The sequence below is a fragment of the Melanostigma gelatinosum genome (assembly GCF_949748355.1).
Source record: "Melanostigma gelatinosum genome assembly, chromosome: 3".
NCBI lineage: Eukaryota > Metazoa > Chordata > Actinopteri > Perciformes > Zoarcidae > Melanostigma > Melanostigma gelatinosum.
Window position 1 is genome coordinate 13718366 of NC_136636.1, and position 14447 is coordinate 13732812.

The 14447-nt window shown below is 42.5% G+C and overlaps 1 protein-coding gene across 1 annotated transcript in view; it reads right to left on the reverse strand.

The window, feature by feature from the left end:
• Nucleotides 1-14447, reverse strand: part of LOC306775476 (guanine nucleotide-binding protein G(i) subunit alpha-2-like) — a 50591-nt gene that overhangs the window by 4834 nt on the left and 31310 nt on the right. The window contains exons 2-4 of the mRNA XM_079265917.1: nt 12247-12289; nt 5014-5155; nt 2081-2241 (exon numbers count right to left, since the gene is read on the reverse strand). Coding sequence (XP_079122043.1) covers nt 2081-2241; nt 5014-5155; nt 12247-12289 — 346 coding nt within the window. The remainder of the gene's footprint in view (nt 1-2080; nt 2242-5013; nt 5156-12246; nt 12290-14447) is intronic.

Sequence of the window (14447 nt, forward strand, 5' to 3'; positions counted from 1 at the left end):
TTGCAAATGTGTATAAGTTAAGGAAACATTTTCTGCTGACATTCTGAATGCCTTAAAAGAAAGCAACAGCTCCACTCTGTCTGGTATATTGTATATGAGAACAAACCCACGCTATTGAATACAGAGATTGCAAAGACGTACATCACATACTGCACTATCACAGCCAATCACAAAATGATATTGTACGTAAACACAAAATCCTGCCGAGGGGCTCGTCTCTTCATATGCACAGAGACTTTTGTTTAAGTCGTCTGATAAAGTACGACAGCCGAGGCACGGCACCTATAAACTCCTGTTGTTTCTGCCCATCAATGTAATGCGTTGATATTCTGCTTTGTTTGACAATATTGTCTGCATATTTTGGTTTGTGTGTGTGTGTATAAACATGGCTAAATAAAGCAATCTGGCTTTTCAGGCCAGCATGCCTAAAACCTGATAAAAGCACTAAATACAAGACCACAGTCAACTTTTACATATATTGTAACAATGGGAGACACACAATAAGCCAAATGTATTTTATATATATATATACTTTCAGCACAATATGCAACTACATAAAAAAAAGAAGAAAAAAAAGAAAAGAAGAAGAATAGGTTGTATAACAAAGTGTTGGTGCTGAATGTAATCCCCTGCCAGCCAGAGCCTCCGCACCACTACTTCATGCCACGTGTTTGACAGTCTAATCGTTATCCTCCTCCCCACAGACAGAGAGGTATAGGCTGCTTTCGTAGTCCACACATCAGATATTGTATCATCAGAGGATCATCAATAACCAATCAATGATGGGTGTTTCATAAGATTTTACAAGAGATGTTACAATCACCACTTTTAGTCACTGAGTAAACACTTATCAGAGAACTGATGTGGAGCCATTATAGACTTCATATTAGCCATCATATTGCTGTTACAGTGGAAGGACAGACTATTTCATTTTTACACATCCAGACATGTGAAAAGGTCTTCATTCCTGAAATAATGGCTGATGGATCCATTCGTTTCAGAGTGCACAGTACATATCCCCTTTCTATCAAACCAGCGAGCGAGAGAAGAGAGCGGTCTCTGTTAATGTGAGCTGTGCCATCTCTCTCTCCCTCTCTTTCTGTATCTCTCGCTTCCTTCCTCTGGCTCTCAGCAGGTGCTCAGACATGGATTATGGTCTCGTACGAGACTCATTAGTCCTCTCACACAGCAACCGACTCTCCCAGCGCTCTACGAAGTCACGATGAACCATCGTACGCGACCGCCCTCTCGGCCCGTTAGCGGTACGCTTCCAGGTCCCCTCGGCTTTAACAAGAGCAGCGCAGCAAAGATGGAGAAGTTCTGATTATAGCGGCCAATGCAAACAGAGAACAATATCACTCCCCCTGGAAGTTAAATACAGCCGTGACTGCAAAGCAATCATTTGCGAAAGACTCAACACTCCCCTGACATTTTACAGCACATTCTGGAGGTGTCCTGGTATTATTAAAGGCCTTTTGTATGAAACAGAAATCAGAGCAGTTAATTCCTGCTGCAGCTTGGCGGTGATCGAGGCTAAAGTTCTCCGTTTTCACTGGATTTCCATTTCAGAGCAGCAGTGCATCCCAGCAGGTCAGAGTGATAACCACCTCCCACCTTTTAACCAGCAGCCTTTCACAATGACCTCACCCTCTCCCTGTTATTACACTGGTGCATGATAACAACGCTTCCAAAAAAAACTGAGTGCTCAGAAAGGAGCATCATTGAGGTAATTAAGACCCGCGGAGCGAGAGGCTGAGGTTGCCGTGTTGTTGCGGATGAGCCACCGGTTAAACCAAAAAGTAATGCCTTCACCATTAACAACTGCAGCTGCTCTCTATGGGGCCCTTCTCCGCAGCCTGTGCTATGACGCTGAGATCATTACCAAAATGAGAACTGATCAAATAGAATCCAGCAGAGACAAATGTTGAACTATTAAAGCAGACAAGAGGAGGAGCAGTAGTGCTGGTAGTAATGAATCTGGTTACCGAGGTTTTCTGTGCACAATAAAGGTCATTTTATTTTGAAACCCGATGCTAGCTAAATTAGCTTTGATGTTATTTGATGTTATTAATGCACTCACTAAGCCGCGGAGTCATTGAGCTGGTACTCTCTGGCCCGTGTGAAGCAGCTCTGGACGCCGCTGTCGGCCCACAGTCGTTGGATGACGTTGGACAGATCTTCTGGCAGGATGCCCTGCTCCTCTGCTGCTGCTGACAGGGCAAACAGCTGGCGGGCATCGTCCTGACAAGAAAAGACAAAAAACATGAGATAGAAAGAAATATGAACATATATTAACCCTAATTATTTTTCTAAAATGGGCAAAGCTGATAAGTTAGACTTGCATAGCTTTATTGAGGACTTTCATTTCATATGGTTCGTATTCCACTCATCTCTTGCAAGGCATGTTTAATAATACCATGCATAGAGTGTGGTTCTCAACACTGAGCTCCATCGCTAACTGAGGCTTTTTGGAAAGTAACACGCAATACCAAGGAAAACAAGTATAAAGCACAGATTCATTGGGCTGGTTGTTTTCTGCATTTACTTGCCTGGCAAACAGTAGTCAGATATGGTGAGTGGTTTTCAGCAAGCTGACGTGCCAAATTGCAAGCTACAGCTTGCATGTGTTACACCTGTCTCAATCTGCTTTACTTGCAACCACTGGAATACGTTGCATGATGGAAAGAAAGACTGCTTTTTTCTTTCCATGTGGTGTAATTTTGAAGTTCCTGCAGTCAGACTTGACATGGCTTATGAATAACTGTACACTTTCTTGACCAATCAGTCAGCGCGAAAGGGAAGTGAAGAAATGGAGTAAAGTAAACCACAGAGTGAGGAATAGTATGAATCGATCATTGGCACTGGGCCATCATAGAGCCATCTGCCATCACACTGTGCTTTGTAAGGAATCCATCTGTCAAGGTTGCCTTGATTACTCTGAGACACCCATGATAAGTCAGCAAGAAGTTCACTAAAACTCCTCAAACTAACTTAGTTTATACTCTCTAGGAGCACGAGAAGGGAATCGTCCGCAGCTTACGTCATCGCACCACTGTGACCCGTTGTGTTTGACACAGAGAGCAGACTTCCATGTATTAGTTAACCATTGTCTGACCCGCCGCTGTATCTCAGCTTTAGGTCACAGTAAGTAAGCAGCCCTTTGCTGTGGACCACGTGGAAGTAATCAAAATCCTGCGACAAACACAAGCAGTTTTAAATGGACGTCGGATGAACAGAATGCAGAATTCCACGGCTTTGCATTTTTCTGTACTCTTAACGTCTTTTGTTTGCTCCTGTTGTGCCCCCATATGTATGTATGTATGTATGTATGTATGTATGTATGTATGTATGTATGTATATATATATATATATATATATATATACATATACATATATACATATATATATATATATACATATACATATATACATATATATATATATATATATATATATATATATACATACATACATATACATATATATATATATATATACATACATATATATATACACATGTATGTATATGTATATATATGTATGTATATATATATATATATATATATATACATACATATATATATACACATGTATGTATATGTATATATATATATATGTATGTATATATACATATACATACATACACACACACACACACACACACACACACACACACACACACACACACACACACACACACACACACACACACACACACACACACACACACACACACACACACACACACACACACATATATATATACATACATACATACATACATACATATATAATGCCAGCAGGTCATGGAAGAACTGATAGATATTTGTTAAACGTGACATGCCGTATGCACTGAACAAACTACTAGTTTGTTACCAATAGTTTGTAGCAATTGATATGTTTGTCAAACAATGAAAGCAGCTTGTTCCCTGTAACAATAAAGAGATCAGAAGAACCAGTTCTGTCACACACGGATTGTTTAAGAATGTTGCTGAATGCTGACTCTGGCTGTGAGGCAAATATTGTCTTTTATATTTGAAATCTGTGAAATGTTCCAGGATACTCAAATAACTCTGTATGCCTTTGCAGTGGGGGAGGGGGGAAGGTGTTTCTCAAAATAAACTAACTCACACAGTCGGGCAGAACTTGTCATGCAGAGCTATAGCTACTTTGGCAGAGCCAATCCTGAAAATATACCAGGTGGTCAAAAAGCTCTTTCCACATAAAACCATGTTTATCCAACTCCTCTGCAATGAAGGTAGACAGGGAGAGGGACATTTGGAGAGAACAAAGGTATCAAAGATGTACATGAGTAAAGATTATTATCATTAGATTCAAATGATCTGTGAGAATAGGATATATGAATCACATTAATGAGACAACGCGTCTGTATAAAAAGAAATTTTCTCCTCTCGTGAGTAATGCCTGAATTTTACTTCTGTCATCCCATCTCCCTGTGTGTGGACGATTTATTGTTTCAGCAGCTCACACACACACACACGAGTGAGGAAGGAAAAATCATGGTCCTGCTGTAGTCCATCTTGAGCATCCGCTACCCATTTCCAAAGAGAGACGGTCAGAGTTGCCTCAAATCCTCAAGGCTATATGGGCTGTTAGGACGGAGGCAGAGTGCAGGCTTTGGTGGCGATTAGTAGAGCTGATATCACTGAGCTGAGTGCCGGTATATTACACTGTACTTAATCAGGTTCCCAGAACCTTTGTTACCTCCTTTAACATGGGAACAATATGGCACTTAAAGCTACTGTATGGCTGTATCTGGAATATTGTTTAAGTAAGCGAATATACTTGAAATTAATCCAAAAAAAGGCACATTGGTTGGAGATGGTTCGTAGCAGTTGTAGTCTCTCGAGTTACGCAAGCAGAGACACACAATCTTCGTTCTACAACAACACTGCCGTCTCGCTGTGTTTCAAATATTATTTCACTTCCGTCTCGCTGCTGCAGAAGGTGACGACATTCAATCAGTTACCAGTCTCAGTGTTGGATACCTACCGCTCTAGTAGCTTCCTCATAGTCGATCTTCAGGTTGGCCATGGCTTTGATGATGGCCATAATGGACTGGATTGTGTTGCTGTAGACAACGGCTCTGTACTGCTTGCACTCATCTTCTGAGTATCCATCCTCGTGGATGATCCTGAGAACAGAGGAAGGGGGGGGGGAGCAAGAGAAGAAAAAATGATTAGTATGTCATTTAATGAAATGACAATGTCACAATGAAACACCATAAGGACGTAAATACTTACGGTTACTTGCATATAATGGTGTCAAATATTGACTAGACTTTTCCCCAAGATCTTGCAAAACATTTCATCTCATTAAGAAAAAGTTGTCCATTATTTGTTACAAATAAACCTAATTAAAAAGTGTAAATTGAATTGATATTTCATTAGATCCATCAGAAATGCCTTCGTCCTCCATGTATGAGATCACAAATACTGCTAGTTTGGGGTACTGGAGAAATCGAGATGTTGTTGTATCTCTCAGCGAGAGGACACTAGAACAAATATTGACTTGCTTTTGGAGCTGTGGACAGAGATGGAGAGAAAGAGGCATGGGGCTGTGAAAGCATGGGGCTGACACAGAGACCGCTGGGCAGGAAACCAAACAGAACCATCTCCCTTGGCCTGCCACGGCCCAGAGACAAGAGTCGCACAGCCAGGGTGCTCATTGAGCTGAATGGGACCTCATTAAAATGCAAGGGAGCCCCCTGTGCAACAGTGTGAGCTGCAGCCAAGAGCACTGAAAGCCTTCAGCGTTTCCCCCACATCCAAACAATACTTCCAATAATTCCATACAATCCTTTGATTGACTTGATTGTGAAGCACTTTGCAAACTTTATTTAAGTTGTATTCCTAAGAATTCTATCGCAGGTTAGGTTGGCACATGTGGACAAGGTGTAGCTGGACACAAAGTGTGATATTGTGCCGTCTACACCTGAACACTTTAAATGTAGATTTCACATATCTGATTGCATGTAGAGTCATTCATCTGCATTATATAACGGCATGCTGACATTTCGAACAATACCTAAATATTGGCAGTTTTAGAGCTGTGTGAAAGGATGAACTGCATAACACTTCCTGTGAGTAATACTCTGGAAACCACTTCTAGGAAAACAGTACAAGATATTTTATATAACGCAAGATTAGATGTAATGTAGATGTAAAAACAAACTGTGTTGATGAAGATGGTCGTGGCTACATGTTGGACATGCTGGGGTCTAGACTAGGGGTGTCAAACTCATCTTTGTTCATGGGCCATGTTGGGCTCTGACCATGTGGCTTAAACATGTGCTGTGGACAAAGACAATCAGGCCTTCACTTTGTCGAGCAAAGGGTTCATCCTGATTTGTAGTTTGATGAGAACAAGCCTCCTCTGGGTGAAATTTCACACTCAGGTGTGAATTCCCCCTCCCCCCAAAAAACTATGGTCCAATCTCATTGGCCGAAGGCCAGGCGAACCCAGGACCCCTGTGGTTCGACCCCTGTTCTATAAAACAATCTGCTTCCCCCAACTCAAAGCTTTTTCCCGTCGACCTCCGTCGAACAGGGAGCACACCACGCTCTCTTCGCTCGGACACCCCCCGTCCAGGCCACAGAAGAACCAACTTTCCCCGCCAGCGCAACGCTGGCCACGAGGAAACAACGGCCCTCAAACCCTCAAACCCTGTCAGGTCACGAGCCGTTTTGCTGGACGAAACGACAGTGTTCCACTTTGAGTACGGCTCCACCAGCCCGCGAGACGAACCCGCATCAGCGATCCGTTCTCCGCTTTTCTTTTTATTTTGTGCACAAACCGGCACAGAGGAGCCCGACGAAGCCTCGCTCCTCTCCTGACCGATGATTACCGGGAGACCTACGGACCACGTCGTCTCAGCCGAAGTTAAACTGTCCTCCCTGCAGCGAGTACAGATCGGACCTGCGTTTGCTCCAGAGCCACGCCACGACGGACCGAAGCCGCACCAGCAAACGCCGTGCGACACACAGCGCCCGCTGCAAAGCCGCGCTGCAAGCAGCTCCCCCCCCCCTGTCCCCCTTCCCGACGAGGAAGACGGACCGCTTTGCTCACGAACACTTCAACGTTGCAACGAAGCATCGACAAGTAAGGTTCTTGGCATTTGGGCATAGCTTAGCTTAAATTAACTTAAGTTTAATTCAGGCCATTCATTTATATGTTGATATTCCCGTGTTTTTGTGTGTTTAAATTACTGTCGCGTGATATCGAGATATTGCGCAATCATTACGGACCAGAGAAGTTCCGTTGTATTGGTGTACTGCTATGACTGTTTGCTTGGGATTATTTTCATTCATTGTCTTCCACTCCGTGTGGAAGTTCTCTTTTCATTGACTCGACTCGGTGAGTGAGCTGAGGTGCGTGGTTTATCACGGCATAAGTTACCGGCAGTTCAAAGACGACAGCGGTATATTTATGCATGATAGAACCAGCAAGCAGGCTCCCTACCACATCGCACGCCGAAGCGTGATTCACTTCGAGTTCTCACTCCTTTTTTCTCTTTCCTCCTTTCACGAAACACGCACACACACACACAGCTCCTAGCTCTACCCCTGGGGAACCTCGTTCAAACGAGCGCACAACACACGTGCTGCATCGGCACACGTGAATTACATACAGCAGCCTAACTGCCATTTTGGTCCGCGTCACTCGACTCCGCCATCTTTGTAGTTTTTAGCTGTAGTTCTTAAGGCCCCTCCCCTTTGGCCAGCGTCACTCGACGCCGCCATCTTTGTAGTCTTTAGCGTAGCTGTAAGACTCCTTCCTGTTCACCCACAGACCCACACACACACATACACATACACACACAGACATACACCCTCATCCACTTTATTCATTCTTTAGTTTAGGCATATAAAATTGTATGATAACGTTTGTTGGTTGCAATATTAATTGATTTGATCATTTATTATTTTGATTCAATAAACTCTGTTATACTTTCAGGAGCAGTCGTCTGTGATTACGTGTGCATATGTATTTGATAAGACTGTATGTAGTAGCCTGTGCTCGAACTTAAAAACCTTCACTGTCACTGAATGTATAGTCATACGCAGACTATTGACATTATGAGTGACTACTAATTATGAGACTTAGTTTTATCGTTTGGTTATTGGTCCCTGTTCGCAGGGTGGTGCCCCGTTTATATTAATAATCATTAATAATTGTTACATACATCTATTGATGTCAAGAATTCAGTTTCTTAAATGCTGATAACCCAAACACGCTCCTTTAGATCCCAACAGCCATATAACAGCCAATCAGCAGAGGGCCTGCTACTCCTATTAGAACAGCGCAACCCCCGGTGGACAATGAGGAAGAGCAATGTATTTAATTGAAAAATTTAAATGAATGACTTCATACTTTGAAAAGTTATCCAGCGGGCCGGATTGGACTCTCTGGCGGGCCAGTTCTGGCCCTCGGGCCGTATGTTTGACACCCCAAAGATCTAAGAAAGACAAATTTTGCCATCCGATTTTACTATAACATGTTGAGTATGTTTAATTTATCCTTCTCACTGAATCATACGAACTGAAAACTTGCCCATTGTAGTCAAATCGTATAGACTTTGTAAACTACTTCCTTCTCGTTTAAATATTTAATTGATGCCGTGTTAAAAATAACGTGCAAGCATAGCGTCAACCAGGGGTACATTTTCAGTAGAATACAGTAGATTAAATTGATACATCCCATTATTAATGCTGTCACATCCTGTGGCGATCACATTTTTGTAAGCATAATTGTCCTTTTTGTCACATCTAAGACTAGAGTCAACCAAAGGGATTTGTTCTTCTCAAGAACTTCTAAACCAGATTAAAAGACCATCATTAGTACAGCAGTTTCCTGTGACTCACAGAAGCATAATGCATCCTTTTGTCAGAATTATGAATAGAAAAATCCCACACATAGTATCTCTGAAATGTATTGTTTTCCATCTTACAAAAAAACACAACCATGGAAAATCTTTCCTCTTACAAGTGTGAGTCTAGTGTGGACTGCTCGTTCTATTTTCAGGTAGCCAAAATAATTCACTTGTACTCCTCTGTGTGACGAGACGACAGCGGTGTTGTGCTAAAGGGCTCGATAGACCTTTTCACGACAGTCATTTTGACAAGTCAGATCCAGATCCAGGGCCCGAATACTGTCTATGAATCATTCATGTCATTCATTTATTGTGCTTTTCTTGCTATGGCAAAGTCAAAATGGAAAACAAATCTATACAAGTGATAGGGCTGGGCGATATGGCCTAAAAAAAAAATCTCCGATTTTTTTACAAAAAATCCGATTCACGATTTAAATCGATTTTTTTCCCCCAAAATTTTTTGCAGATGACAGAAGCTGTTGAAAACAATTTTTTCTTTTATTTTGTGATGATTTTCCCAAGTAGGTTGATAAAAATAAAGTGCAAACAAAACCTGAACATTGTAGAAAGGTGCCTGTAGTATACAAAAAGTATTTGGTCACTCTTTTGTTTGCCTGAATCATTTAAATATAAAATTGAATTAAACATAACATTAAATGGCATTAAATAGTAGCCTTCCATTGTAAACAACTGTGCAAATGTAACTTTTTACAGTAAGCTTTTCTAACTGAATACACTGATACAAACACAGCATGAAATAAAATGTATATGACCCTTTAACATTCACATTTTCAAAAGTGCAACATCTGATCTAACATCAACATAACATATTTTGCACAGTAAATAAGTGCATGTAAACAAAATCAAGTGCATTCACAACATAACCAACAGTATTAAACAGTAGTGCATGTTTTTTCTAAATATTTTTTGCCAGGAAGACAAGCCTGTCTACTACCTCTGGCTTCAGGCATGCACGGTGGCATGTAACAATGCCCCCCCCCACACACTGAAAAGCCTCTCAGAGGGGGCACTTGTAGCTGGCACAGAGAGGTATTTCTTTGCTAAAGTACTTAGCCTTGGAAAGTTAAGTTGGTGACGCTTCCACCAGTCAAGTGGATCGGTGTCTGGGTCAACCTGCTGGACCACAGGTCAGTTGTTGCGGAGTAGAATGACATCCCCTCCAGCTCCGCAGAGATCCTTTGGCGTGTACTATTGTACAGCCGAGGCAAGGCAACGTCAGAAAAATGTTTACGGCTTGGTAGCACGTACCTGGGGTCCAAAGCTTTGAGACGGTGAATAAACCCCGGCTTTTCCACGGTGTATATGGGCACCATATCTTTTGCGATATACATCGCGACTGCATCCGTGATGGCTTTCCACCGGGCACTCTTCTTCTCATGCGGAGTACAGTTGGTGAATGTCTCCAAAATGCTGGGTTGTCGTTGTGAGGTGGCGGCGGCGGCGGCCAGCAGTGAAGCTGCTGGCCGCCATTGTTTTAGTTTGTAAACAATGCGCGCGCACTCTACTACGGGAACCCAACGGGGGGGAGGGGTGGGGGCGATTTTCTCGATTTTCAATAAAACACATCGCCTTAAAGCACACATTCGAATTAATCGATTAAATCGATTTATCGCCCAGCCCTAACAAGTGAGTTCAAGGAACCTCAGTGAGTGGATTAAAGCATGTTAAAAATCCAAAAATGTGTAGAGAAAATATAACTGGGTCATTTGGAGATGCTTGTTTTGTTTGTGTGTATATACATGTGTACGTACATGTGTACATGTATAGGGGGTGTGCACTGTTGATGATGATGTAGCAAAAGAAAAAGCATCAAGCGTGTAGGTGTTCACTGATGTGTACATGTGAGAGGATTTTCGGGAACAGCGTCTCTTAGAGATTTATCAAATTGCTTCAGTGTAGCAACACTAAATAGGGAGACTAACGTTGAGTCATCAGCTGTGGAAATGCACATTTAGCGCCAGCTTCTCAACCCTTGTTTTAAGGACACGTAGGGAGTGTTTCAGAGAGACTGATAAGAGCGAACCTTCAAAGACAGAAAGGCAGCCGTGGAATTTATGCTTCACGACACAGTAATGGGAGATTAGGCTATGCAGAAGGCAACAACATACGAGACTGGAATTCCTACCCTGCCAGTTGTTTGCTGGCCATGTCAGCGTGAACATATTCAGCCGTTTCTTTAATTGCCAAACTGGAAACTTTTAGAATTATTGATTTTAAAACATCCTCACACAGTGAGTTTTAAGTGGCTCACTTTATCTTCATGCAAGCTATTATGGTCTTCCTTGCATGATTTTTGTTTTATAAACATCCTTTGAGAAACCTTACGGACGGAAGCAAAAACAATCAGGAAATGTTCAGACGCTGGTTAATCATGACGTGACTCACTGCCTGTCGAACCGCTCAAATGTTGGGTCAGAAGACATCTGTATTCTGTGACTGGACTCCCCAATCGATTTGGCCAATCACTGAACCACCGCTTCTCTCCTCCTTAATGCTGGTGATAAGTGTTCATGGTGCAAAGCCTGTGAGTGGCCTATTTCAGGCCTGTTGGCTCTGAGCCGAGCAGTGCCAAGGTACCTGGGCCAAACTCTATTCGTTACTCATCGTATCAGCTGGATAAAAGATTGCATTTATCAGAGGGGGGACATCTCCGTATACAATGTCAGCTGCAGTGCAGAGGAGGCTATAGCTTGTGTGTGTGTCCTAATAGAAAGTATGCCATTTGGCACCTGTTTTACTTGAATTTAAATCATAAATATTCATATTTTGAAAGTGAAATTAGTTGCATCTTTTATAGTTGAAATGTGCACAGTGACGACTTTCAGAGCTTCCGGCTGATCTAACTGATGTGGCCCACAGAGACGAGAACCCTCCCACATATGGACTCATGCTTTCTGCTTTCCTCAGAATATCCGGCCAGTCTCACTCTGGATATTCAGTTAAACAACAACAACAACAAACGCGTTACATGCCAATAATATAAAGCTTGTGACAGGCCTCGACAATTTTCCTTGAGTTTAACAACCAAGAGTTTTCAATCAAACTATTGTACATGGGGTTTCTAACCGGTCTACATTCGACCTTTCTCTTGTGCTATCGCAGCAAAAACATGTCTTACCTCACACAGGCTCTATGTTGATGTATTTGATTAAAACCGAGTGCATCAAGTCAGACACTAGGATCCCACATTAGTCACATTAAGCACACGTTTTAAGCAAAACATTGGTAAAAGAATATGCAAATTAATTAGCGGTTCCATCTACTACTGTACACCATGTATTAATGTGTCAGAGATGATGGGAGGAAAAGCAAAACAAGGAGCAGTCACTCACTTCATCTGCTTCACAATGGTGCTCTTCCCCGACTCTCCAGCACCTGCAGAGAGAACAAAAACAGGCAAAAGGTTAAAAATACACTCCCGTTGGCTGAGAAATGTAAACAGGCAGCCAGCGAGGCCGCCTCACATCTGGACCCTTGTCTTGCTCCCCTCCCTTTACCTCCCAGTCCTGCCTGCAGCTCGCCAAGAGATCTCAGTTCTCATTTTCATCCTGGACAGACCTCCTGCTCTCTCCTACTGTACAGGGATTCTGCTGCTCCTTCAGTTCTATCTGTAGTCTGAACTCAAATGGCAACAAAGAGCTCTCTCAACCTCGAAAAGGAACAAAAACCAGCTGCCATCATACTATTGTCTTCTTATTACGCCGCTTTATTATTGTTAACATTTTGATGCAAACATCTTGCACTGATAGGATATGGGCATTTCTTATCCACAGCTATGTTTATTCTAATAGCCTGAGGCCAGAGAGAGCGCATCTGCCACAAGGAATCTAACACCACACACACACACACACCCAGGGGTGACTGTCAGTGCACTTTCTATTCGTACTCGCCTGGGGTCTTTCTGGGATGACCCTCAAAATCCGCTACTACGCAGCATGCACATGCACAGCGAGGCCTCTGGGTAGGAATGGGCAAAGATAGTTTCATGGACAGCTGTCAGCTCAGACTCCTTCGTGGTATAAGAGCTCAGACTGGCTGATAAGAGCGCGTGGTTTGCCTCGAAATAGACAGTTTATACAAATATCCAACAGATTTCGACAGTCTAACGGTATGGCTGTGTATCAAGGCTGAACAAATGTGACCAAAAATGTAACAAAACAAAGGGTCTGGGTGGGTGATTTTACCTCCAGACACATTCTACATTCGACATCCACCTCATGCTTCTGAAGTGCCGACCGTCCCCACCAAGCAGTTTGCAAATCACACCGTCCATCTGCTGTACAGTCTGTGGGCGATATTGCTAAGCAGAAGGAAAAGCGAGAAAAGAAACGCTCTCTCCCTCTCTGGCTCACTGAATACCTTGAAATCAAAACTGTAAACAGATTCCCTAATGAAAGAAAACGTGAAATAACTCAGATGCAGTGGAAATGAGCAGTGTGCATTCCATATCAATCCAGCTGTAGATGGAATACTTTGCCGTGAATAAATCACATGTGCCACTACAGACGGGCTTTGTTTGATTTAAGCTGGTTAAAACCATAATATTGGTTTAAAGCCAAAAGGCCATCAAAACAGTTGTCTGACAAAACTCCACACACTAAATCTATTAGGTTTAAGCACTAATATGGCAAACTAATCATTTTGTAATTTTGCACAACACAGCAAGACAAACAAAACAGAGTTTGTTCCTGGAGCCTCTGTGGCTCAGAGGTAGATACGAGAGTCTGGAGATAAACTGCCAGAACATACTCTCTAGACCTGTGATTTCATAAAGCTGACTGACCAGGGCCGAGCTAGCGGGCATTTCTCTCATCTAACACACACACACACACACACACACACACACACACACACACACACACACACACACACACACACACACACACACACACACACACACACACACACACACACACACACACACACACACACACACACACACACACACACACACACACACACACACACACACACACACACGTAGTAAACATGCCCTTTGGAGTTTGTCCAGTGAACCTGAAGCTGCTAACAGTTAAGAGACGAGTGGTGAAGTTTGGTGCTGCTTTGGTTTGCAAATAGGTAGCCGCTCTCTTTATTGTAATACAAATACACTTACGCTCTTGGTAGACTTTGAATATTCTCAATTTGAAAGCCTTCACATGTGGAATATGTCTGAAGTTCAAATGAAAGAACTGTAAAAAGTACAGTCTGTTCCTCATTACACCTCTAACTTAAATGTGAGACGGACAACACTCTAAAAATGTAACTGACAGAACAATAGATCGGAGTATTGAGTGGGGTTTTATGTACACCCCCAAAAAGATGAACAATGCATTGCTGCTACAGTAATCCTTGTAACAAGTACTTCAGCGAGCACAATTTACTGTACACATACATTTATGCAGAGGCCAGTGACATCTTGCGCTGCGCTGTTTCACTTTAATATTGCATCGTTGCTAGCTGGCGGTAAAAGGCAACAACAACTGTACGAGTGCTTGTACTTTAATCAGATGGTTTGCAGAATTCCTACAGG